The 27190-nt window shown below is 38.1% G+C and overlaps 1 protein-coding gene across 1 annotated transcript in view; it reads right to left on the reverse strand.

Annotated features, from left to right (window-relative positions):
- The window catches only part of Agbl1 (AGBL carboxypeptidase 1), a 762772-nt gene that overhangs the window by 446692 nt on the left and 288890 nt on the right, over positions 1-27190 (reverse strand). Inside the window, exon 18 of the mRNA XM_076851383.2 lies at positions 26912-27092. Within this exon, the coding sequence (XP_076707498.2) occupies positions 26912-27092 (181 nt within the window). The remainder of the gene's footprint in view (positions 1-26911; positions 27093-27190) is intronic.

Genomic DNA, 27190 nt, shown 5'->3' on the forward strand with positions numbered 1-27190 from the left:
CTAGCAGAAGGAGAAAAAGGGGGGGGTCACTCCAGAAAGATGCTCTGTATAACCCCAACTCCTGCTCACTCACTTCTCTATATTGATTTCTGGACTGTATTAGTGGGTATATTGATGAACACCCTAAATCTAAAGGAGAAACACTGATACTTGCAGAAGTAGGTGTTGCCGCTAACAACTTAGACTGAGGGGTGCTCTCTCTGGAAGTACTAATTACCTACCTCACAATCTAAACCTGAGTTCTCATGGGACATGTCTTGATTGGGCTTTAAATCAACCTTGACAATGAAAATTTTTCTCCAAGAAATGTGAATAGCACTCAAAGTTGCTGTCCTGCCTGAGTCAGGAGAGGGACATGGGAGGGGCCGATGTCCTGGGATGAAAGTGTTACTCTTTCTGGTGTTTTACTTGGTCTTCCTTCTACTATAACATCAGCTCAATTTCCAGGAAACAGGCCACCTGTACAGGAGCTTCGACCTTCTTCTACGAGGAGCTAAAGGAGCTCAGTGAGAATGACGCTGTCCATTCTGATTCTGTTCAAAGCTTCTCTAATTGTTCTTTAAACAGGTGCCCAAAGGCCAAGAAAAGAGGGAAAGGAGCTTCATCTTCTATCAAGGAGTTTCCTGAGGATCCTCATCTCTCTGCCACCTGGCTGCTCACCTTCACCTTCAGCATGTCAGGACACAATGGCCTGTGCAGAGGTGACTCACCCTCAGTCACTTTGTTCCCAGTATCTTGAACAGAAAAGCTGGCCCTGAAGTGATCACCAGGCTAGACTCCAGTGTGAGCACCTGCATCCCTGCAAAACCCTGGGGACAGAGGTCACTCCGGGTATTGTAACCCATCTCCCTGTTGATATGCCTCCCTATAGCCACCCACCAGGGAATGTTCTTCATCATTCTCAAAGTGAAGAAAAATCTTGCTTATTGCTCAAGTGGTCCCCGTTTAAAAAAATAAAATTAAATTAAAACCTGAAGCAGGATAGCCTCAGGCTTTAGGTCTCCCAGCCTCCTTTGGGCTTTTATATAAGCTCCTCTTTATCTCCCCTATCCTTGATATTATTGAAGTGCAAAAATTCTGGGCAGAAAGAGTACAGTATAAAATGGGTAGAAAAAGAATAACTGCAATGTGGAAATGTGACCAACGCTACCTTGCCAAGGACAGCAGCAGCAGCAGTGAATCCTAAGACTGAATGCACCTTTAAGACAATGAAGAAAATGGCAGTTGATGCCTGTGATCTTCTTCCAAAAAAAAAACAAACAACATTAATTCAATCTAATCATGAGAAAAACATTAGATAGATCCCAATTAAGAGAAATTCTGCAAAATACTTGACCTGGACTCCTCAAAACTATCATGGTCATTAAAAACAAAGAAAGTCCAAGAAACTTCTGCAGGCTAGAGGAGACATGAAGACTAAGTAACATGGTATCAGGGATGGGATCCTGGGATCAAAAATTTTTTAAAAAAAATGCATTAACTAAAAACTAAGGACATCTGAATAAAGTAGAGACTCTAGGGAATAGAATGAGTCAGTATTCGTTTACATTAACTACAGTTTGGCATGAATGAAGCTGCTCATTGGGTGGTTGGATCCTGGAGCTAGCTGTACTCAATCCCTGAGCTAGGACCTCAGCTAACAGAATCCTGAGCCTCAAAGCTGCAACATGGTCATGGGAATGGCAATGCTGAGAATCACTAAGGGCTCCAGGTTGGGGAAAGGATTGGAGGATAGGAAGGGAAGACCTGGATTTCAGGGCTGACTGATGGGAAAAGAATTTCAAAATCACTTGGTTACCAGTGCACAATCAAAGAGCCTTGGGATGCTCTGTCCTGCTGGAGGGAGAAGCAGCATTTTATGTTATTTAAAACCACTTGTCCCACACCAAGGCAACCAGGAGACTCAACTGAGGGGTCTCATGGAAGAGAGAGGTCAGGAAGTCAAAGATGGTATAACATTACCAGCACTATAGTGGGCTCCTAATATAATGACCACAATGCAGTCCAAATGCTAATACTGTCTATTAAATAAGCCTTAACATTTTAAAATGCATGTAAAATTCTATGGCTTGTCAGAGACTGCATAAACATTCTGGATTAGTAATAAAGCAAAACAAAATCTTATTAACTAAGACTAATTCTCATGAAGGTCAATTTGAGTTACAAAATTATTTTACATGTACTTCTTTTACTTTCTCCTATGGAGACAGAAGAAAATCTTGTAAGATGACTTTAAGTGAAGGCTAAGATGCTTGAATTTCTTTATTGAAAATGACTCAGAAATTTATGCAGTAACCAGCACCTCCACAGACACCATAATATGTGCCATGCTTGGGTTAAGATACTCATCCATAGGTGTTATGATTTAGATATGAGATGTCCCCCCAAAATCTCATGTGTGAGACAACGCAAGAAGTTTTAGAGGTAACATGATTGGGTTATGAGAGCCTTAATCTAATCAGTGGGTTAATCCAGTGATGTGGATTGACTGGGTTGTAACTGTAGGTAGGTAGGGTGTGGCTGGAGGAGATGGGTCACTGGAGGTCTGCCTTTGGGGTTCATATTTTGTCACTGGGAAGCAGAGTGCCATGTCTCTCTGTCTCTCTCTCTCTCCTTCTCTCTGCTTCCTTGTTGCCAAGAGCTGAGCAGCTGTCCTCCACCCTGCCCTTCTGCCATGATGTTTTGGCTCCTTTCGCACTGAGAGCTCCGGAGTCGGCCATTTATAGACTGAGGCCTAGGCAACTGCAAGCCCCAAATAAAGTTTTGATCCTCTTTGTTATTCTTGTCAGGTCTTTTGTTCCCAGTGACGAAAAAGCTGACGAAAACAACAGGTATCATTTACTTTCACCCCACCCAATACTTCATTCAAGAGAAAAGGTCCCACTCCTTTCATAAATGAGGAAACAGGGCTATTTGATTTTATGTAACTTGTCCAAGCTCACTTGAGCAGTGAAGCTGACACTGAAACGGAGTCCCCAGATGCCAAGTGAGGAGCTCCACTGTCATCCTGGTGTCAGGCTCCGTTCTGTGAAGTGGTGTGCTGAGGATCTCCAAGGGTGATGGACACAGCCACTGCTGACAAGCAAATAGGTCCAGTAAAACAACGGACTTCAAAGCAAGGCATAATAGGTTCAAATTCCAGCTCCACCACTTAGTAGCTGTGAGAATTTCAATAAGTCTCTTAACTTCTCTGTCAGTTTTCTGACCTGTATGAGACATTTTAATATTACCTCCCTAGAGGGTTGTCACAAGAATTACACGGGAGTTTGTAATACAAAATGCTTGGTGCCATTACTGTTACATAGTAAGGAAGTTCCCAGTTTAACACTCTCTTTTACACATAAACACACGAACTGTAATGTAACAGTTAAACTGTAATTCAACCTTACTTCCTCGAAAATCCTACAAAGTCCTTATTTTTTTTTTTTAAAGCCTTGCTTAAAACCCCAATTATCACCTCTTAACCATGATATGTTTGTTGGTCTTCTAAAACAAGGTTAATTCTCTATCTCTCTTCTTTGCTGCTACATAGCTTGCTGATACATCCATTAAAACATGTATCCCACTAGGCTGAGTTCATTGGTGCGTACCTCCTGGCTATTTGAGAGGCTAAGGCAGGAGGATTGCAAGTTCAAAGCAAACCTGGGCAACTTAGCAAGACCCTGTCTCAAAATAAATATTTTAAAGATATAACTTAGTACTTGTCTAACATGTGCAAGGTCCTGAGTTCAAACCCTAGTAGCACCAAAAAAACAACAACATGTCTCCCATGTGTGGTGGTCGGTCAGTTCTTCTGAGATCTCTTTCTCAATCTTAATCATGTGCTTCTGAGGACAAGACTGTGTCCCTGCTTCCCTAAGACCTAGAACAGTGTCCAGCGTTTGACAAAGTACACACAAATATGCATATGTATGTGCGTATTTATTTCTTTAATTACTGAATTCTGCCTCAGGGTGCCGAGCAAATACTGTGTTATATATATCGCAACTAAAATCTACACACTGAAGTCATGATTTGCATTTCCTCAGCATTTTCTCATATAACATCAATATTATGCTTTGATTTGTAATATCCTGGAAATTCAATGATTGGCTAAGTCAAAGTAGACACACTATTTCCACATACAAAATGCTAGAATTGACATAGGCTAGATTTCACTGCACTGATCCCTTAGAAGAGCAGCCCCAGTCTTGATCACTGAAGGCTAAAGAGATGACTGAACTTCAAGCCAGTGTGGGCCAAGGTAAAAGCATATTCATCAAAGTCAATATATTGTTGCTATTTGTTGCAACTGAGGATTTTTCTTAGGCTCCTTTTTATTTATGTCTTTGGCTATCTTGACATTACAAGCAGCAAAGCTCAAAGGCAATGACAAGAAGGATGCCTGATTTCACAAACAACGTGTCCTGCGAGAAATTCATTTGCTCGAAATCAAAAGAAAAATGTAGACATGGTTCAAGGTTGTATTCACCCACACGGTGAGAACGGAGCCTGGAATGATAGGGCCATGAGTATCTGGGAGAGGAGACCTTTCATGCTGATTCCTCGGAGATGAATTGAAGTTATGATCCCAGGCAGCATTTGTGCAACACTTGCCTGTTGCCCTATCTGTCAAATTTACATTGTGAGTCTGCTGGGCCCAGCTATAATTTTCAGTTTGATAGCATGGTTGACAGTCTATTATGCTCAAAGCATTTTTTTTTTAAACTTTTACTTTCGAAGAAAAATCACGGCTTTCCTATTCTCTCCAATTCATCATACATGTGTGTTGCCAAGGTGGAGTCTTGGAGTTTTATCAATCTCCATGTGGTAGAATAGAGCCACCCTGCATAGGTTTACTACAAAGCCTGCCCTGGAAAAGAGAGAAGGAAATCTCCTGTGTTCAACATGTTTTAAGCCAGTGCTTAAAAGTACAAGTGCAGGTTCCTGCTATCCTGAGTACAATGGAAACTTCCCAAGAGAGAGACCATTCCTTTTTTCTATTACAGACTTCAAGTGGCCTGATGACCTTAGGAATGAATGCCCCTGAGAATATCTTTGTGAGGGGGACTGTGAAGTAGAAGAGCACTGTCTTGTACTTCTGTGATCCCCTATGAAAGCAGCAACCACCCTTTTTCCTCCCATGTTTACCTGGCCTCTCAATATTCACTTGTGCATATAATTGGTCTCAGAGTCTCTGCATCTTCTAGAACACCTCATAAAATCAGGAGCTCCTTAGACATAAACCTGTTCATCACTGTCTCTTTCTTTCTTTGCTAGATGAAAACAGGAGTCCTCACAAAGGCAAAGTTATTTTTGTCATAGGACAAGATAGGGCCTTAGGTAACTTTGTGATTACAGAAAGAGTTATTTCAACCCTAACCCATTTCAGGAATGTAGGAATCCAAAGGACTGTTAATGATTTTCAGATATTATTATGTCAACTCTGATAATCCATCCTAATGAGTGAAAATCCCAGTTGTCAACTCAGGATTCCTTTATAGTCATAATCCTCCCCATTACAGATTTACTCTTGTTTGGGAAATGCACCATTCCTATCAATTCACAAAATAAAAATCAATGAAGTGCATGATAAAAAAAAATAAAGTCTATCTTGTAGATATTGTCCAATAGACACTAAGAAGATTAGTTCCAAATGTAGCACTTAAAGCATTCCGTGTCTGTATATATGGAAAATGAGAAGAAAAATAGGGAATATCAAAAGGAAGATTAGGATATGGCTCTTCGTAGATATTTAGAACTAATTTATTTTCCCTATTTTGAGTACTTAATTGTGCTGTAATATGAAGCATTAAGACCCACAATGTCTAATGTGTTGAGCATTAAAATCTATGGACATCTACCTCCTCAAGCCATGGTTCTGCAAATGACACATAAGAATGGCAGGACCTCCTTCTTGTCCGACTCTGTTTTGCAGGCTTTCTGCCCTAACCAATCCTTGATGGTGGCTCCATGTGCCCAAGGGCACTGTCTTATGTTTCTGTAATACCCAAAATTTCGTAATGATTTATGAAAATTTCTATCTTCATTTAGCTCAGTTTTTCAGATACCTTCATTTTAATGAGTTGTTTTGTTTTGGGGTTTTTTGTTTTGTTTTTTAATACTGACAGAATTGAAAATGTTGGTCTGAAAATCAAGCCATCCACTGACTACTGCACCACGCCATCTCTAAATTCCAGTTGCAACATCTATATAATGAAGGAGCAAAAACACCTGAAAGAGTATTTAAGATCCTCATTTTAGATTACTTCTTTCTAAAATAAAGGAAAAGAAGAGGGTGTTTGTCCTTGTGGTTTGCCTACTTCCATTATTATATTTGGAAAATTCCTGGAAAAGACCCAGCTGGGAGGAATGACCCACCCAGGAACAGAAACCACAAACGCTGACATCAAGTGGTAACTCCATTAACCATATCAAACACTGCCACCTAATATATTACCCAGAATTTTGAGGGGAAAAATGTAGAATACTAAGTAAATACACTGGGAAAACAGATTAAAAATTAGTGCTTCCCTATAAAATTGATACTAACAGTCAAAATGTAGATGGTTACTCTTGCTAAATGCCAATGGGTAAATTTAAAAAAAAAAAGTTCTAAAATTGCAAGTCATCTTTTATTATAAACTATGATTCTGAATCTTAAAACAGACCAAAAAAATAAAACAACACACAGGACTAAATGGCAGCATAAAGCTAGAAATGTCATTTAGAAACGTCCTAGTTTCAAACTCACAGAAATATTGCCTAATTAATGGCACCTAGTATGTACTAAAGTACACTATGAAAGACACTAATATTTATCCCTATGCAATTTCTATTTCTTGGTTATAGATATTACAAAAAGGTCTAGCACATTTGTCATCGCTTTTATAATTCCATCCCATGAACTGTCCTTTATCCTTATGCTCCTGAAAAATATTTTTATACTGTGTCTACCCCAATAACTCAGTCAAAACATCATTCAGTGGCAAGGAAAACATGAAGTGAATTTCTTTTCCTGAGTGATCACCATTTAATTCAAACTAAATAAAATAAATACAAAATATATAACAAAACAGACAAAATAAATAGCTGAGTAGCCCAACTTGTGAAGCTTAAGTAAATGATCCACAGAGGATTGCACCTGATGTGCATCTATATCTTAGGGGCAGAAAAGCCCTCCTTGGGCTGCATTTAGCAAGGGCATTGATCATTCCCATTGCTACTGTGGCCACCATGTTTGAAGGTCAGGTGTTAGCTAATTCCATCTTGCTCAGGCTAATATTACCTGAAGGAACTAATTTTAGAAAGGACCAAAGGAATTTCAACAGTGTGGTTCATATGTAAATGAACACACATTTGCCCCCATATACAATTTCTTTCCAGACTCCCTTAAGCCAATGGCACAAAATACATACAACATAATCCTCACATTGGGATGACCTTCCATCTTGATACACAAAGGAATAGGTAGAATCCTTTGATGGATCTGACTAAGGAAATTTTCTGTCTCAGGTCTGTCAAAATTCCTTTCTTTGATGAAGTTGGTTTTAATCTTGTTTGTATCCCATGTTGATTTGTCCAATCTGGCCCAAAGTAAAGCTACCTTTGTATGAGAGCTTTTATATCAACTTCAGAGATTTCAGTATTTCTGTTTACAAATCTTTAATGTTCAAGTTCTAAATACAGCTAGCTTTGTTCCTATATTGCTTCCTATTTTCTACTACATGTGTTCTGCTATATGTATATATCCTACTGTGCAGTAGAGATGTACAAAATTCATCTCTTCTCTTGTGGATGCTTTGAAAAAGAATGTTTGCTGCCTTTCATATGGGGATGGCTTCTTTCTCTCTGTGAGTTCTTTCTTTTTGAGTTCTTTCCATATGTTCTGTTTTTATGTTCTTTCTCTCTCTCTCTCTCCCCCGCTTTCTGTCTCTCTCACACACACATATTCATTCATATATATACATATACATATATACACACACACACACACACACACACACACACACATATATATATACATATATCTTTGTACATAGTCACAATTTCTCTCTACAATACCCAAAAAAATATTATATAGATAAGTAGCATAGACTTGATCTACTTTGAGAATTATGTGCTATCTTACTAATACAGACAATCGGACCCCTCCTGAATCCAAAATCAGAAATGTTCAGGGGGCAGGGGCCCTAGAACTGGAAAGATCCTCAGGGCATATTAATGATAAATCATATTTTTAAATCACATAGCTTTCTAACTGGAAAATAAAATGCTTTTGTTGAAAATATGTCCCACTCTATATGGAAATTATTGACTTTAAATTTCTTCATGAGTTATATTACTTGTCTGAAATTTTGCTGTTTAACTTCTCAAAACTACCAGACATGGACACCCTTTTTCACATTAATAAGTGCCAAATATACACAGAATATATTTTTCACAATGTGTCATACTATCAAAAAATATTCAATCTTTATAACCTATGATCTATTCATATCCAGGGAGATTCTCTGTTGATATTACAGAGTATTAAGTAAGTAGAAGTAAAATAACTTGGATTAGTACCAAAAAGATTTTTTTAGATTAAAATACCTAAGCTGCCATGATTTTGACCCATGTGTGACATGTTCACTGTAGTGAACTAACATCTGGAGAATTGCAGTTCTCATATCCCCAGATTAAGTCATCCCACAAGATGGTAAGGACAAGGAAGGCTGGGAGCTTGAGCTGCCAATTATTTGAGGTGGCTACAGAAATCTGAATAACCTCAAAAGAGGAGCTGGGGTCTGCTATCTACTCTTCCAAGTCTTTGGCTGAGCACACTGTTGGCTTGAGACAAGGTTAGTGATTTATGAGAAATTCTAAGAGGTAGAAATGGGTAAATACTTCTCCATTGTTGAAAAGGGGAAAAAAATGGAAGACATTAGTGAACTTGACCCTGATCTTCAGCAAACTTCTGGAACCTTAATGGGGAAGTTTGGACCCTCTTAGAAAAATAAGTTATAGAAACAAGTATCTATCACTAAGAACAACTTAGTGAATTTTCCAGCTATGCCAGTCCAATTCTGTTTCACACTTTGACAGGTTATTATATAAGGAAACAAGGTTTAACAGATCTTTAGTGAGGAATTTGCAAAAGTCTCTCAAGATACCCTTGTAGTTACATAAAGAAAGATGGGCTCAATGGCAGCACTAAAATAGGTTGGAAAGTGGTTGAATGATTGTCACTAAATCGGTCTATGGCTTTGATGATATGTCTTCTTGTATACTGTCCTCGGTTCACTCAAATTGAACAAATGTATCAACAACATGATTAAAAGATAAAAGAAATTTTATGTCAGCTCAGAAGGGTCCATGCAAATTAGAAGATAGCCAAATAAAATAGATGGCAGATTCAATATCCAAATATTCTCTTAACCATGTAATCTAATAGAATGAAATTGGGGTAACTGTGAATTCAAACACTTGATCCATCAAATCAACTAGATAGCAATGCAGCCGAACACATTTAGGTCAGTGGCAATTAATATAAAAAGGACTTAGGGGTTTTATTTGACAATAAATGCAAAATGTGTTAGCAATATAATTAGGTCATCAAAAGAGAATAAGAAACTATGCTTCAGGCTTTATGAATAGCAGTTAAGTTTTCAGGTTGATAATGGTGCTGGTCATCTGGGAATCTAGGAATCCCACCATAATAGAGAAATAGGTGTTTCAAGACTCCTGAGAATTCAGGTTTCTTCTGCAGAAAGCTCACTTCCCTACTTCTATTGCTATTCCACTAGACACACACACACACACACACACACACACACACACACACTGACACTGGCTAACACTTCCTTCCACTCTCAATGTAAATGCCACAGAAAGTCATCCTGGACCTGAGGACAAAATTATGTGTTCTTTCTGTAGGCATCTCAACAGCTAACAGCTATCAGATCACTTCTAACCATGCCTTGTACTGTTTTCTGTTGTCTGTTTCCACCTCTATACTATAAACATCTTGCTGTGTTTACTATTATAACCTCTGGTTTACCAAAGTCTCTTACTGAACAAATGAGTGAAGCAATTCATATAATAATTAGACAGTGGAAGAATACAAGAACACACTACAAATAGTTGAAGGAACTTCAGATGCTTACACTGTAGAAAAAAAAATCTCCCTGGGGGTGATACAAGGGCAGTCTTAAATTATGTTGAAGTTAAAAGAAGAGTGATTCAACTAATTCTATAAGGCACCAAGGCTATAAGCTTTGAGGAGAGATAGTTTAATGTGGTTCAAGAGATGACTTTCTATTAGAACTATCAATATGGAATAAGTTCTTATGAGAGGAAGTAAGTCCACGGACCATGGACATCCTATAGCACAGGCTGTTGGCTGCATGGCATGAATGCCATAAAGAAAATTTAGGTACAGGATGGGAATAAATTGGACTAGATGCCAAGTTCCCTGAGATTCCATGGTTATATGATCAAGTCACAAAAATACATTCACCTATTACTCACACTCACTTTCATTTTCAAATAATAGGAATATAATTGTTATCCAAGAGAAACTGCATCCATAGTATCAGTAAAATGAAAGAGTCAATGGTATTTTGACTGTTATCTAGTTTGGAATACTAGTTTATCTTTTATTAGTAGCATTGATCTCTAGGCCTACTTCTTTTCTGTAAAAGGAAAGACTGAATTGAACCAGATGTTTCTGAATACACCTGGATATACAATTTCTTTTATGCTATTCATTTGATACCTTTAAATGACCTACCAAAGGAGAATAAGTTGTTTTTTGGAGGATATACATTGCAATATATGCATTATGACTAGGTCTCTCAGTGGCCTAATCCACAGAATGAGAACACCCAGTAACTCAGTGTCAAGATGACTAGATTAATAGGCAGATATTGAATTATATTTTTTTAAAAAGTCTTTCCCACATTAGATCAGATAGACTTTGATGGCCTTGATTACTGTTGAAGGGAGTCTTGCTGTCTGAGTTTCCAGAGTTACTACCACAAATGATGGGCATTAATGTGCTGTATTCTCTTTCTGGACAGAGGCCCAGCCTAATCAGGATTCACTAACATTGGAATGCTTTTGTCCTGACATTGGAAAGTACAGCTCAAGATTTGGGCATTTTTACTTAACATTGCACTTATGGGGAAAACACTGATCTGAGTTATGCTAACATCAAATCTCCTGACATCATATTAGCATCGCCTATCTCTTCCAAAACTAGAGTGCCCTTTAGATCATGTTAAAATCACAATAAAGTTCTTAGGAACTTGTCAATATCTGTAGTCTCTATTCAACTTACATCTTGGCCTAGGCTGAATTTTCCTTGGATTGTTGCTTGTTTGCTTTTGCTTTTGTTTCATTTTACTAAATAGGCTGCTTGAGGGGTACCTCTGAAGGAGTAGACTACTCTTAACACAGAGATTTACAGTATTAGGGAGAGAAAACATCAGAAAATGTAGTAACAGTTTCTTCATCCAAAACTAAGTAAAGGTTGTAAAGAGTTCTACCAATGTGAAGATATGATGATGAAGTCCTAAAATTATTTTAAATTCACTGGGAATAAAGATCATATCTTCTTTATTATTTCAGTTTTCATTGCCCTAACTAAATCTCTGAATTCCATAAGTAACTAGTATAAATATTTATATTTATATATTAATTACTTTAACAATTATAGAGCACTATGAAATATAAGACACACTGTACAATTATTAAGAAAAATAAAAGGAGACACAGAGACAAGATGCAGAGGCAGGAAAGATGGCAGAATGACCAAACTTCCAGCTTTATTTATAAAATAAAGTTACTATAAGTTACTTTAAGTCATTGTTATCATTAGTACACATTGTTCATTGTATTACTAGGCAGGTGATAGACTTAGCAACATTACGCAGCTTATTTCCCAGTATTACTAAGTTGAAGTGTGCAATGTTAGGAGGTTTGTGTAGCTCTCAAGAAAGCATATTATATAAAGTTATTGTTATGTGGACAGGTGTAGGCTCAGTAAAACATTGTGGTTGTCTAACAAGAGAGTTCCTTTATTCCCAGGAGCTGTGAACCTGAGATCAAGGTTGAGGCTGATAAGACTCTAGCACAGAGCATTCTCATGCAGGGCATTGCCATAGCAGCCAGATGTTCACATGTATTAGTTACCTTACTAGTTCCTAGCAGAAACTGCAAGGCATTCTCAGGATGGGAAACAGGGTGCCTGTTACCCCCTAGGAATTTGCTCACAAGAGGAATGTTTCCCTGTATATTTCTATGGTCAGAATCCCTACCTAACAGTAACTTGTTTTAACTTATTTTGATCCTACAAAGAAGGTATCACTATTGTCCCCATTTTATAGATGAGCAAACTGAAACACAGTGTGTCCTTCAGAGTACCCCGTGAGAACTAAAAACTCATTCCTCAGCTGCTGTTGGCTGCTGGGGCTCATGACTGAGTACATACAATAGGAAATATCATCAACTGAGGAATCTTCCTAGCCCAAGGCAGCCAACATTCTAGGACTGTTCGCTGGTGGGAGGTTAAAAAAAAAAGAAAAAGAAAGAAAGAAAGAAAGACTCAGTACACTTGCCTTAATTCACAGCATGGATAATACATCTCATTTGCAGAGGTCCCCATAGTTATTATCACTAAGGCCTCTGTGATAATAACTGCATCACAATTCAACATACCCTCTACCAGTTTCCCTCATTTCCTCACAAGTGTTACTCCCAAGAATACAATTCAACAAATCATCTCAGAGTTCATTTTTCAAATAACCCAATCTATGGCTAGTTTTTGGTCCAAAGCTACACAGGTATTGAGTGACAAACCCAAAGGATCTGATTTCAGTCTAAGTGTCCTCAGCCACTGGGCTGATATGCCATATAAATATATTTTATTCTATATCTGCATCTCAGTTCAAATCCTAGAGCAACCTTTTCCAAATTCAGGAACCACTAATATTCCTGTTGATGTCCTAATTGTACATCTACAAATGTGACCCTGTTCAAATAAGTTCAGAAAGTGCCACATATTTTGCCCATCTTAGAGAGTCTCCATATATCTTAATATTTCAATAGCACTGACAAGGGCTACAACTTTAAAAAGTCTGTTTATACAAAACTTTCTGAACTTTTCCAACCACAGTGCCCTCTTATGTGAATTCTATTATTACCAATCTTTTAGTGTCCTTCAAAACCAACATGGAAAATTCTGGCTTTGAGTCAACTTTGCTCTTCTTCCAAGGGACTTCTGCCTCCCCTTTCAAAACCTCCCTCGACATCTGACTACCTCTGAGAAGCCACCTTGGGCAGGCCAAGGGTTTTTGACATTTTATCCATTTCTATGTAGAGTGGCTTACATTCTTGGTCTTAATGAAGAACTTATTTTGTTTTTCAGGCCCAAATATCATAATATTATAATAGGAGTCTACATAATATTTACAGAGTTTGGAAATATGCTATCCTTATATGTAATAGCCATTTAGCAGGCTAATTTTCAGGTCTGGTTTCTAAATTCAGCTCTAATAATTGTGGAGTCTACTATACCTTCTTCAGCCTCTCTCTCTCTCTTCACCCAAGTATGATCTGGGTTCTATGTGTTCCTGGACACTTAGCTTGTTCTTAAAATATTAGTTTTTTCATTAGTGTCAGAATAATATAAATATCATGGAGGGTTGCTGTAAGGATTAAAGATAATATGTATTTAGCATTATAAAGTACATGTTAAATGCTAAATTGTTATATGCTATTTATTTTGTGATTGATGGTGGTTGTGAAAGATAGCACAGATGGTAGTGATGGTGTAATTGGGGAGAAACTTTTACAGGATCTATGTCTACACTGTATAGTCGTCTAAGATTTTAAATGTGTACATGATTGAGAGTACTTAGAAGAGCACAAGGCCACATATTGAATTTATAAATATGTTTAGTTTTGCACTGATGATGTTGAAGAGGCCAAGTAAAAGTATTATGCCATGGCTTGTCTTTCTTCCACATTCAAGGGAAACTTGGAGAGGATGAGGAGAGCCACTCAATAACAATTATACTACAGTTAAAATACAGTTTCTCAGGATAGAACACTGGCCATAGGTGATGTAAGTTCAAGAAGAAAGATAAGAACTCAAATGCCAAAAAGACTTATAAAGATGACAATTGTACATGGGATAATAGTATTAATTAATGAAGAAAAATAATTGCTATTCACTTCTACTGCAGGCCTTACAAGAACACATGGACAAAAATTGCTTTGGGATAGAATTGGATTGCTATCTGGAAAAGCATTTTAACTCTCAAGATTGATCAGCATTAGCATATTTTACTGAAGGATGCACAGTGACCTCTATTAAGAGATCCACAGATGATGGGGTGAATGCAAATCTGCATAGCCCAGTTAAAGGAAACTTTATCTATGGACAGAGGGAAGGATGCCAAGTAATTCTTTGCAGTTCCCAAGCTTTGATGATGATCCAACTTAACATGCTAAATCTTGCTCTTCCCAACATAGGGTTGCAGACAATAAGATTTCTCGAGGGATTCCTTAGGTCAATTTTCCCCTTTAAAGATCCAACACATAAGTCAGCTAGGGGTAAGTGTCTTCAACGTGCAATAACAACCACTCTCTAATTAGACACAATCTCCTAAGCAGGGCATCAACCAACCAGCAGAGACTGGCGCTAGTAAATTAAATTTTAAACATCCTGCTATAATCACTCCCCTGATGTGTCCCCTTCTTTAAGCTCCATTCTCAGGGTTTTTTTTTTTTTAATTTATTGTAATTACTTTAGTAATAAGATTTGTTTCCTTGTTATTATATATATATATATATATATATATATATATATACATATATATATATGTATATATATATATATATATATATATATATATATATATATATATATATTACTGTGCAGAGTAACAAAAAAAAATAATAGCACAAAAGAGTTATGTTTCTTATTTATCTCCTTGGCCATTATTGGGCCAGGGGGAAGGGCGGGGAGCAGGGAGAAGCTGTAAATAGAGAAGAAAGTGTTTCCCGTGGTGTAAAGATGTATGGGAGCATATTTGCAAGGAGGAAGCAGGGCGATGAAAGAATAAGCCTAATAATTCAAAAGGACTAGGTGGTTCAGAGAGATATATAACCAAGGGGAAGGCAACCTGGAAGTCAGGGCAAGGAGGATGATCTGCATTATAAAAGTTTATGTGCTACCTCTGGCTTTCCTGTTTATAAACTCTGGCTGCTGTTCAGAAGGACCCAGAACTAGAGAGTAGAGGGCTCTGAGACAATTCCCCAAAAGCTGGCCTTGGAGATGCAATTCCTCTGGTTCCTGATGGGGTGCACTTTTCTAGAACCTGGGCTTCTGCAGTCCTGCCACCTGGGTACACCTTAGACAGACTCCCTGCTGGGGAAGACAAATTCCACTGACCAAAGGCACACTGCTCATTACAGATTCCCTGAAAGCTCCTGGAGAGGCCTTGATGGAGGTGGCTGAATAAAGGCTATCTTTTAAGACAAGAAGGCAGGTTTCTAGTCAATTTCAAGGGGCCAATTAAAACTAAACATGAAGAGTAAGCATGAAGAAGGAAAAGGGTATGAACTGAACTCCCCAGATTTAAGCTTTCTCTACTGCTGTATTTTTGAAACAATTTATTCAGTTCTATAGCTACTTTATGGTATTAAAATCCCCAGGGCAATCAAAAGTCTAGATACCTGTCAATCTATATCTCCTTTGATCTGTCCCCCTCTTTCTGAAGAATTTCTATCCCACTGCCATTGCCTAGCCTAGATCTCCTTGAGAAACTGAGATATAAAAAGCAAGAAAAAAAATCACTAAGTCACCGTGGACTGGCCAATGAGAAGAGCTTTGATGGCCTCCCATGAAATTCAGGCACCCGAACACACTAAGAGGACCAGTGACCTTGTATAGTGCCTTATCATTTTCGAAGTACTATGGTATTTGATCATGAAGCTAATCAGACAAGGTACAGTGGTTAGGACTTATGACCCTGCCTTAAATAATTTGAAAAAATAGGAGTAGAGAGGCTAAGTAAATTGTCTAAAGTCATGCAGCTGGAAAGAAGCCAATATTGACCTACATCAGGATCCTCTGATAACCTGGTCAGAATTCCTTGTACAACACCACTGTCACCTGCATCACAGAGAGAAAAAGGCCAGAGTCAGGAGAAAAAAAAGAAAAAGTAAAAATTGCTTCCCTTGAGAAGGCAATGAGATATTATTATGGCTCAGATAACAAAAGGATGGGTTCTGCCTCTTCTTTCACAGAAACAGAGTACCCCTGAGATTAAGGAACAATAGATAAAAGCTTCCTTAGTTTGGTCAGGGACTGTCGGGGCTGGGCTTCCCATTTTCCAGTCATAGATTCCCATGTATTTTAGGAAACCATGTAACATACATCACTAAATACACAGTAGATGTGATGGGAATTGAGAAAGAATTAATCTATATTGCACTCAGGAGTTTGCTTTACCAAGATTCTAAGCATATGTTGAAAGAAAGTATTAGGAGTGGGCACTCTAAGAAGAGAGATGTCTACAGGGACAACTGAGAAAGGACAGAGGTTCACATGCTTCCCTCCACCTCTACATCCCTGTCTCCATTTCTTCCTCCTCCAGAAGGACTGGGGGAGAGAAAGAAAACAAGAAATACTGGAATGTAGTCATCTGAATCAGAAGTTACCCAGCTAGTGAAAGAGCAAAGCATTTAACAAAACAAACGCATTTCCCCAAGAGCCTCAGCCCCCAAATTGATCAATGATTCTGCAACATTGAATCATTTTTAATTTAATGCTTCTGGGAAGTGAAGGGGGGAGACCCATCAACTACAGGCACAGTTGGCAAGAGCTGGGTATTAGCATTTGGCAGCATTTATTATTGCTGTTTGTGATGGCATAAATTAGGTTTATGCTGATATAATTAATAACCCTAAATTTGGGAATAATAAATAGTAATATTTATTTGAAATTGCAATGTCTGAGAAAGGCAAATAGAGTCCTCCAGCTCCTGATGCATTCTCTGTAGGCAAGCAATGGTGGGAATGGGGTGTAAGTGAGGAAGCCCTTGGGAATGCACTCCCAGAACCCAGCCCCAGCACCAGGCATCATTTAGCACTATGCTAATAATTTAGCAGCAGGACCTTTAGAGTTCCCAGAGCAAATAATTTCCATTTTTATCTCAATGAACAAGTTCATCAGCAAGACTGAATATGTCACATTTCTCTCTAGAACCAGGACCTTCAATTGTTCAGAGTCAATACTGTCCCTAAGGCTTATGTACAGAGATTTGGACAACTGCAGCAAAGACCATATTCTTTATGGGTCTATCTCTTTCCACCTGTCACAAATGTCCTGTTAATTCCCTCTAGACCATGACTTGAGAATTATTGACAAACATTTGCAAAGAAAGAATTTAAGGCAGAAAGCAGTTACATCTGCATTATTTTTTAAATTTAACGTGTCTTGCATTTTAAAAAGTTGTAATCAAAAGCTGAGAGAATGCAATATTCCTATAAGTGGGCTCCATTTTTTTTTGTCCAGGAACATTTCTTAGAATTAAAAACAGACTAAGACTTCCATCCCCACAATTTTCTATTGAAGGCAGGAGGTAGATGGAAAAAATTATAGTTTCTCCAACTCCATCAGAATGACATTCTTTCTCCATTCTTGAATACAATGAAAGTAAAGCAAAGAGAAAGAAATTGGATACTCTTTACCCACCTCCCCCTCAGAGTCCAAAATAGAGACACAAAAACAGGGTAGAATTAGAATCCAGACAGACATTTTCATTCACTTTCATCTATTTGACATGTGCTTCATGTCCAACACTATTAATTTTTCCTTAAACACAAATTAAGCAAAAAATTTCCATTCACTGATAACTCTGCTCTGTTCCAAATAGTACAAAATAAGAAAAACGATCTAAATGAAATTGTACATGATTACAAGTTTCAGCTCCTTTGTCCCAGGAAGAGCAGTTGAGTTCTTTGCTGAAGGAACAGAGGACCAGAACACATTAAGCTTTCAGAGTAGTCTTTGTGTAGCAAACATAGAGGGATGCAGCAGCAGGAGCTTTGGATTGCCCTGGAATCTCTCTGAAAGAAGTGCCGAGCTGAACCTTCAAATGAGAGTGCTGCTCTCACGTCCTGTCATCAACACTATCAGCATTATTTCTACAAAAAGTATGGACCCATTCGCTCATCTTCCCAGATGACAAAGAACATGTAGAATGCTCCCCTGTAAGTGCTTCAGCTTGTGATTATAGAGGGGGACACAGTTTTTTGCTGAGTTAGGAAAAAGAGAGAGAGAGAGAGAGACCGAGAGAGAGATAGGCATAGAGGCAGAGAGACACCTCCTGGGAGGCTGACCATCAGACAGCTTTCTCTCCTGCTCTTTCCTGTGTACCTCCTCCTTCCTGCAAAGGAACATGGGTCTTCTGCCCTTGCTTTTGGGAACTGCAGAATTCATTGTCACAGGCACACATGAAATATGTGTTTCAGAAGCCAAATCTGGACTAGAAAACCTATGAAAGAGGAAATTCCTCCCTCACAATATCCAAGAGTTCTAAGAGCTTAAATCCTCCCAGTTTGGAAGGATACACAGACCCCAAGCTTATTAAACCATAGTCTACAGAAGATGGCTCAGACATGAAATCAGGCCACTGATGAGTCTGTAGTAGTTATTTCAAGATGCAGATTGACAAGGGGAAGGAGGAAATGGAGATTGCTAAATAATTTTGATTCCCATAAGCTCAACAAAAATTGTACCTTAAAAGGGTAGGACACAAATCTCCTTCAATTTAACTTGTATTAAAACATTATTGTAGTTGTAGGAACAATGCTTACATACTAATATTTAACTGAATATATAGCAAAATGACTACATATTGATTTCTAATAGATATTGCTCAAAGCCCTTTCAAGTTCTTACCTTGGCCTAGAATGACCTTATCTGAGAGTGAATTTCAGGAGATGTAAAATAAAGTGGATGCATTAGAATTAGACTTAACAGATACTAGGCACTTTTTACTTCTCATATTATGCTGGAAACATTTACAGGACATTTTCTGGAGGGTCCTAGAAGCTTTCACACAGTAAAGCTGTGTAGCCTAGTGGAAAGATCACAAGCTTTGTAACCAGACAAATTCAAGTTTAATTCCTGACTCTGAAATGTATTATATATGCAATATTGTTTTCAGTTTTTTGTGTGTGTGATTTTTTTTTTTTGCAAAATGGGAGTAAAATATTTTACCTTTTCAGATAGCTGTAGTAATTAGAAGACATAAATATAAAAAGTTAAATTTATGTTTATCCTATTAGATTGACCAAAAAAAATCAAAAGGTAGATGAAGTGCAGTGCTTACAAGGACTTGGGCACCGGCATCATCATCCAGTAGTAGGAATGAAAATTTGTAAATTTTCTAATGACAGAAATAAGGCAATAATGTCTCAAATACAAAATATGCTTAACATTTGATTCAACTGACTATATTTGAAGATTTATCTCAAGGAAATGTGCAGAGGAATTCACTAATTATATAGCAAGAATATTCCTTTGCCTATTGTTTAAATTAATTATGACCCATCAATACTATCAAATTGCTATTTTAAAAACTGCTATCATGTGTATTCTTTGAAATAGGAAGATGTTAGTTCATTAATTATGCCATAATGTTTTATCGTTTGAAAACCATTACAGGTACGGGTAAATAATATGTGAAGAAATGGCTGATATATCTGAAGCTGTGGATGTATAAATGGTTAAAGAATCTTCTCCAATCTGCTAACTGTGTTTTTCTCTAATATTCAGGAAATGTCTCCATGTTACAAAATTTTAGAAGAATTGTGCAATTAAAATAGGTTGTCAGGTGAACAGTGCCCCTTGGAATTATGCAATGTAGTAATCCTGAATTTGATTATTTTTAAATGATTTTCTTTTTTTCTCTCTATATTGAATTTTCTAAAGTAAGGATATATCTTTTTTTTTCTGCTGGAAACAATAAAGCCATTTTGTTTCATGAAAACAAAGTCACATGTTCACAGTGCTAAGCCCGCTGCTAGTGCATGTCATGCCTGTCGGCACTTGGTAAACAGACATCTTGAGCTTATTTTCACCTGTTGTCAAAATCAGCAAGTCACAGTGCTCAGACTCCCTTTCCAGTTGCCTTCCTAGTCAGTTCTGCCAATAAGAGGCACTAGGGAAAGACAGGAAGGAGGAGGAGGGAGCAAAGAACACCCTTTCTGTTTCCTGTTCACAGTTAACATGGCTGGAACAGCTGCAGGCAAATGGTTCTTGGAACCCTTGCTTTGTAAGCAACAACACTGCTGCATGCCCTCAAAGATACTAGCAGCAGGCGTCACCAAACCATCCCCCTGCCATTTGCATACAGGCCACTGACTTCTTCATCCTCCAGGTTGTGACCCTCACCCACTGAAGCCCCAGGCAGGTCAGGCCCCCTTCTCAGAGTTCCAAACACCAGACTCCTAGAATCAGCCTCTCAAGAGCCTGAGTTATGGTGACTCCACCTCTTCCCTTTGTTTCCTCCATCCTTATAGGGTGTAGCTACCTCTGCAGTTCTTAATCTCTTGGTTACATTAACATCCCCTTTTTGAACTCTCAGACTTCTACCACCTGTATGAACCCACTTCTGTGTTAAGTCTCATCTTTTGAAACACCTAGTATCCTGAATATATCATTTTTTATCATTAGGAAATAATAAAGCCTTTTATAATCTTTTAATGTGCCAATTTTGCTGAGCACAACTCTCAGAACATATTAACCATTGTACTTATTATTCAATGTTCTCTTAGGAATTTCACTAAGTATCACTGCCACTTTTCCCCTTCACCAATCTTGGGCATAGACAATTCTTTAAATCTCAATAGTGTAGCTGAAACAAGGCTGAAAGGCTTATTAACACTTAACTGAAGAGTAAATGATGTAACAAAAGATAGATACTCAAAGAAAATTTAAAGCTGATTATCAGTATAGCTGTTCTCACCCTCAAGTGGCCAGTTAAGGGACAATCTCTTCTGGCCTCTTCCACATGACACGTCATCTTTCCTCTATAATAATACGGTGACCCTCTGGTGGACCAGAGTCCTTTTGATTTAAATTTTAGGAGAAACCACTTTCCCTTAAAGATCCTTTTTTTCTTCTTCTTCTTTTTTGTTCCCTGCTCAGGATGACTAACAATGGGAGTAACCAACCTACTCAATGACAACCCAGTGTTCCTACCCACAGAAGAGTCCTCATGGGCACCGGCGCCATGCATCATAGTACAATAGCAAATAGGGTTGCCATCATGATCTATAGCTCCAGCATCGTATTTCCTTACATGTTCCCATCCAGATGAGGAAAGAGAGCAAACAAGAACTGAGGTTGAATTTCTCACCAGCTCAGAGAGTGTGTTCCATTTTTACTTTGTTCAAATGAAAGGAAAATTATATACATTATTAGTCAGTCCTGTGTTTATTTAAATGCAACTGATCTGTGAAATCCAAAAGTCTAAGAACCCCCATTGCATGTTATTATATTGAGGAGACTTTAAATATATTAAAAATAGAACTGATGTCAAAATGGGAAGAAAGAGACATGGCCCAGCTTAGAGGTGAAGGATCCTCTGTGATCCTGAAGAGTTGAGTGAAAATATACTACAGAATGTTCAACAGAGGAGAAGCCCCATAGCAATAAATGTTCAAATTCAGCTGGGTGCTGTTTACAATAAAAAACTGGTAATAACAGCAAAGTGTGTATTCTCTAACAGAGAGCCAGTAGGACCAGATAGAGAGTTGAGGGCCAAGCCAAGCTGGGAATTTAATTTCCAAGAATGGGTCCTGGGATGAACCAATTCATTCATACTGGGACAAAATGGGAGAAAACCAGAAACACTGTGTCTTGTCTTTATCTGAGAACCCTGGATACATCAGTCTTTGACAAAAAGTCTAATTTCAGAGTCTTTCTGCTGATGGGGCTGAGATTATATTTGTATATTTATCTAAGTGTTATGGCTTAGATATTAGGTATCCCCCAAAAGCTCACATGGGGGACAATGCAAGAAGCCTTAGAGGTGAAGTGATTGGGTATGAGAGCCTTAACCCAATCAGTAAATTAATCACCTGATAGGGATTAACTCAGTGGTAACTGAAAGCAAGTAGGGTGTGGCTAGAGGTGGGTCACAGGGACATGAGTTTGGGGTATGTATTTGGTGAACTTAGCTTAGTTTCTCTCTGCTTTCTGACCATCATATGAGCCACTTTCCTCCACCACACTCTTTAATTCTGAGCCCACCCTGAGCCCAGAGGAATGGAGCTAGCTGTCTGAGGACTGAAACCTCTGAAACCATGAGCCCCCCAGTAAACTTTCCCTCTACTAAAATTGCTCTTGTCAGGTCTTTTGTTACAGCAGTGAAAAAGCTAACTAAATCACCGTGGTGGTTGGGAACAGCTGATAGACTAAAATAAACAAGTGCTTAGGAGCTGGATAGACTGGGTTCCAACACCAGCTCTGTCACGCAATAGTAACATAACTTTGGGTATGTATGTGAGTGCCCACTCGTGTGTGTGTGTGTGTGTGTGTGTGTGTGTGTGTGTTTCAATTTTCTAGAAGTTTCTCATGATATGTCTGCCTTGAATTAATCTTGTGGACTTGGCTACTCACTTTATCTCTCTGGTTTGTTTCTTATCATTTTAAAGATTAGGACTAAATAATATATAGGAACCCTCTCAGCTATAATGTTTTAAAGATTATTATTTACTAATTTTCTTAACTCTTTAGAGCAAAGAAAATTAGGATAAACATGAGCTCCAGTCCTGGCTCTATAACCCCAAATGTTTAAACTGAACCCAAGACTTAATCCCTGTGTAACCAAGTTTTTTTATCTATAAGCTGTATTGAAGACCCACATCTACTGGGTTGTAATGTCAATTAAATATGACAATACATGTAAAATAATTAGGTATTTCTTGGACCCCAAAAGATGCTGAGTATATATATATATTTTTAGATAAAGCCTGTGAGTTCTCTCCTTGTAGAAAGATAAAACCTTAACAACTCACAGTGTAGTAAAGGGCTGTTGGCACTTTAAGTGACCCCAAATTGCTAAGATGGTCCAGATTTTTTCACCCGACTTTTATAGTTTGATTTGTTTCCTCTAGTGCATTCAGCTCTTTCTTCTTAGCACCTTGGTGCATTTACTTATAGTACTCTTTAGCTCTTTATTTTTGTTTCATCTGTTTCACAATGGTTTGGAAGAAGATAATCAAGTTTGCAGAGTTGTATATACTCTAAGAATGAGCATGCTCTGATTCTCCTGTGAATAAACTGTTAGGCTGTGTGTTGACTTCATAAAAATTATTTTGCTGCTACCACCCAAAAACCAAAAATGTAAAAACAGGAATCATGCTCAATTTCTTCCTTTCCTTCACCCTGCTCCCATTTACACATTATGTCTACTTTTTATGCAGTTTAAAAGTCTCCTCCCCGCTCCTCACTCCCTATTCTAATCAAGCCACCAATATCATTTCTGTTCTTACATGATTTGTTGGCTCCATGTTCTATTTTATTCTACCTTGGGAATAAGAGTCAGAGAGCCACTGCATTGGTTCTCCTGACTTACACATAATTTAGCCCAATTCAATACAAACCATTAGGCCAGCAAAAGAATAAATCATTTCTTTTGGAACTTAACATAACCATCTATCTTTTTATTTTGTTTTTCTGTTCAGACATGTGTTGCTAAGAGATCCTTGGCTTCACAAGACCCACTATATTTTCTTTTTTACAAGAAAATCCTGGCTTTGTCTCGCTGACCGCTGTTATCAAAACCTCCCAGCCATCCTCAGAGGCTCTATCACCATCACCACAAAAGGAAACAAGTCTATTTTTACGTGTTCTTGCAAGCTCCATGGAGGCCCATGATTACTTGTAAAACAAAAGTACAGGCAGGTAGATTAATTGCCAAGTTCACATGTAGATTCTCAAATATTTGTTCAAATATTTTTTTTGCTGGTCAGGTGACACACAGGGCAATTCTGCCATCTTTAAGAAGCCCATTCATACATGTCCACATAAAAATCAGTAAGTTGAGAAAAATATCCAATAAACAATTTTTAGGTGAACTGCATCAAGCTTGGAGAGGACTTTACATGGAGAAATTCAGATGTGTACAAGGGGAATTTGATTTTTTTTCCATGGCGTGGTCCAAATGATTACCTAAAATGGGTGAAACTCACAGGAAAAGATCAGAACACAGTAAAAATGCAAATCAACCTTATTATGCACAATGGACTGTCAACCACTGATAGTTAACTGGAAGTTACATAAACCATATGTTAGGCATGTTCAAAACAGGTCGCAGGAGCTGAGACATTTAAGCCCTTTTATTTTAAGACATCATGCACCCATGGTAGTCTCAAGTCTTCTGATAATGATGTGCTATGACCTGTAGATTTTCCTACCAGTGGAATAAGGCTATGATTTCCAAGTCCCTTTTAGCCAGAAGTGTGTTCATAATCCAAGAGATGTACAAAGTGCCTTCAGTTCCATGATGAAAGATGCTATATAAATGAAAAGGGTAATTTGAGTCATAATAAATAATAGTAATGATGATGAATGCTAGTGTCATTGAAAAGAAGCTGGCCTGCCATTTGGAAGCACAAAGCAACCAGCTGTGAGCTAGAAAAAATGTGTGTTCCAGCCAAGAAGATATTCATAGACCAAGACCACATTAACTTTAAGCCCAAGGCTTGGAGCAAGCCCTTGATTTGGAGGTGTGTGCATCTGAAATGGCAGAAACTTCAATACTAAAGCTCTGAGTTTGAATATTGCCTTGGGCTTATGAGACCATTTTCCAGAAAGGTCAACAGAGAGCACATTATCTTCCTTTTCCCTCTGAGGAGAAAACTGAGTAGGTCAAGGAAAGAGCCAGATTTCCGAATTAAAGTTCCAACTCAGGTCCAGGGCTCTTTCCATTCTTTTCTGGACCCCTGGCAATTCAATGGAAGGGGAGAACTCAGCAAACAGCCAACTTGGATGAGAAATCATCAAAACAATATCATGTCCTAAAGATGCATTGCTTAGCTGTTCACCCACCGAGACTGACAAAGCTCATTAGTAAAACCCTTGGCTGATCAGGCAGGAAAGAACCATTCATTGATGTCCCAGAGCTATTATCCAGAATTAAAGGAACACAGCAGGAGCCAGATGTGTTGTGTGTGACCACGAGAGAACCCTACTGAAGGGCTACATCCAGCCTGAGGTCCTAGAAGTCTAATTACTGCCAGAGGCCCAACTGATACTCCTTGGTGAATGGCTGATGTTCCTTGGGGACAGATTGATGCATCTTGATCTTTCAGTCCTTACACATGCTTGAATGCCAACCAGTTAACTATAGAGAAAGAGGAGAGACCCTGCTCTCTGGACCATGGCCCTACCTCCAGTCTTTACGCATGCACGCAAACATGCACATGTGCACATGCACACACACACAATTGACATCTGGGAACCGCTAAGCTAGAAGGACCATGTCTGTTAGAAACAGGTGTGAACCTCACTTCCCCTTCCTTCTTTCCTTCCTTCTTTTCTATCTTTTCTTCACTCCTTCCTCCCCCACCACTTTCTTTTTTGCTTTCTCCTGTTTCTTTTGTCTACTATAAATTTTCTAGTCTGTAGCTTTCATTTGTCTGCATTTGGCATGATTTAACATATTTCCTCATTTGGAATTTATGCTGTTCCTCTTATATTTCATCATCTTTGTATTTTTAACCTTTTAAAATGGCTTATCTTCATTTTGTGCTTATCCTTTGGAATTAGTCTATTCTAAAGTGTTTAACACCAAATTTTCTTACTTAAAGAAATTAACCATTTAATCTTTTTAAATGATTCTTATGAAAATCATTTTATCTCTTTGAAGGTTTTGCTTTCTTTTTACTATTTGTATATAATTCTTATTTCTTCACTTTCAGCACTTTAGTATTTCTGAGTTTTCTAAATTTATCTTTTTACTACTGTACTACTAGCATTTTAAATTATAAATACATTTTCCTTTGTAGCTTTTGAAATTATTTATTCTTTCAATACTTCCTATTTATCTTGTATTTTTGTTTTCCCATAGAATTTAATATCCATTCTTATAATGAAGAATCCTTTATTACCACATAAAGGGGCCTGATTCTTTGTCCACAGAGTTTGAGATGAATGCTTGTGAATGTTGACCCTGCTCACTGGTCATGTGACCTTGGGGACCTCAGCTGGACCTTAGCTCACAAACTGTGAGAGTGTGACCCTGTGCAACAGACCTCATCAACAAGCAATCAGCTTTCCCATTATTCCAAAGATATGTAGAGGCTGGGTAGGTGCAAGAGAGACTCCAATCTTCTCTTTTGCAACCAACATTCCATTAAGCAAAAGTGACACTCTTATTTTAGTTGTATTTAGAACCCAATAATTCCTATATTTGGTCTTTTGATGCTATCCCATAATTCTTGGATGTTCTGCTCATGGTTTCTTATCATCTTAAAATTGAAAATAAAGGTTTCTTTGCATTAAACATTAATAAGAAAATATCAGCATTTGTCTTCTCTGCGAAGAAATCACAGATAAGCCCTAAATTTGTTATTAACTCACCATGGGACTTGGATAAGTCAACTGATTACCCTGGACACCACAGTCCTCCATTCTAAAAGAAGAGTGTTGGACTAGATTATTTCCTCCGGTATTAATTACCTATGATTCTATTAAAAAAAAAGCATGAAATCAACATAAAATGTGTATGGGGAATACACTGTTATTTGTACAGATAACAGAAGCTCAGGAGAGAGACATCCTTCTTTCCAGAGTACCAATGTACTTCTCGGGTAGGATAACAGTGTGTTCCTATCATAACACAAATGTGTCATGACATACTTGCCATTGATGACACCATCAGGATTGAGCATAGGGATGATTTTGAAAATGAAGTTTTCCCTCAAAAGCCTTGCCACAGGGTCACTGCTGACCAGGAACTCCAAGGTCCCCTTCATCACCCAGCTGGCATTGCTCTCTCCTGGGTGGACTCGGGCAGTGATCACCTGGTAGGGACGATGTCCTGCCAAAAAGGAGATACAAGAAAATTAGACCTAAGTAAGCTTTTCATTTCCATCAAGATAATCTCCCAAGGTCTAGAATTACACCTTATGGGCATGA

The sequence above is a fragment of the Callospermophilus lateralis genome, chromosome 3 (assembly GCF_048772815.1).
Source record: "Callospermophilus lateralis isolate mCalLat2 chromosome 3, mCalLat2.hap1, whole genome shotgun sequence".
In the NCBI taxonomy this organism is placed as follows: Eukaryota; Metazoa; Chordata; class Mammalia; order Rodentia; family Sciuridae; genus Callospermophilus; species Callospermophilus lateralis.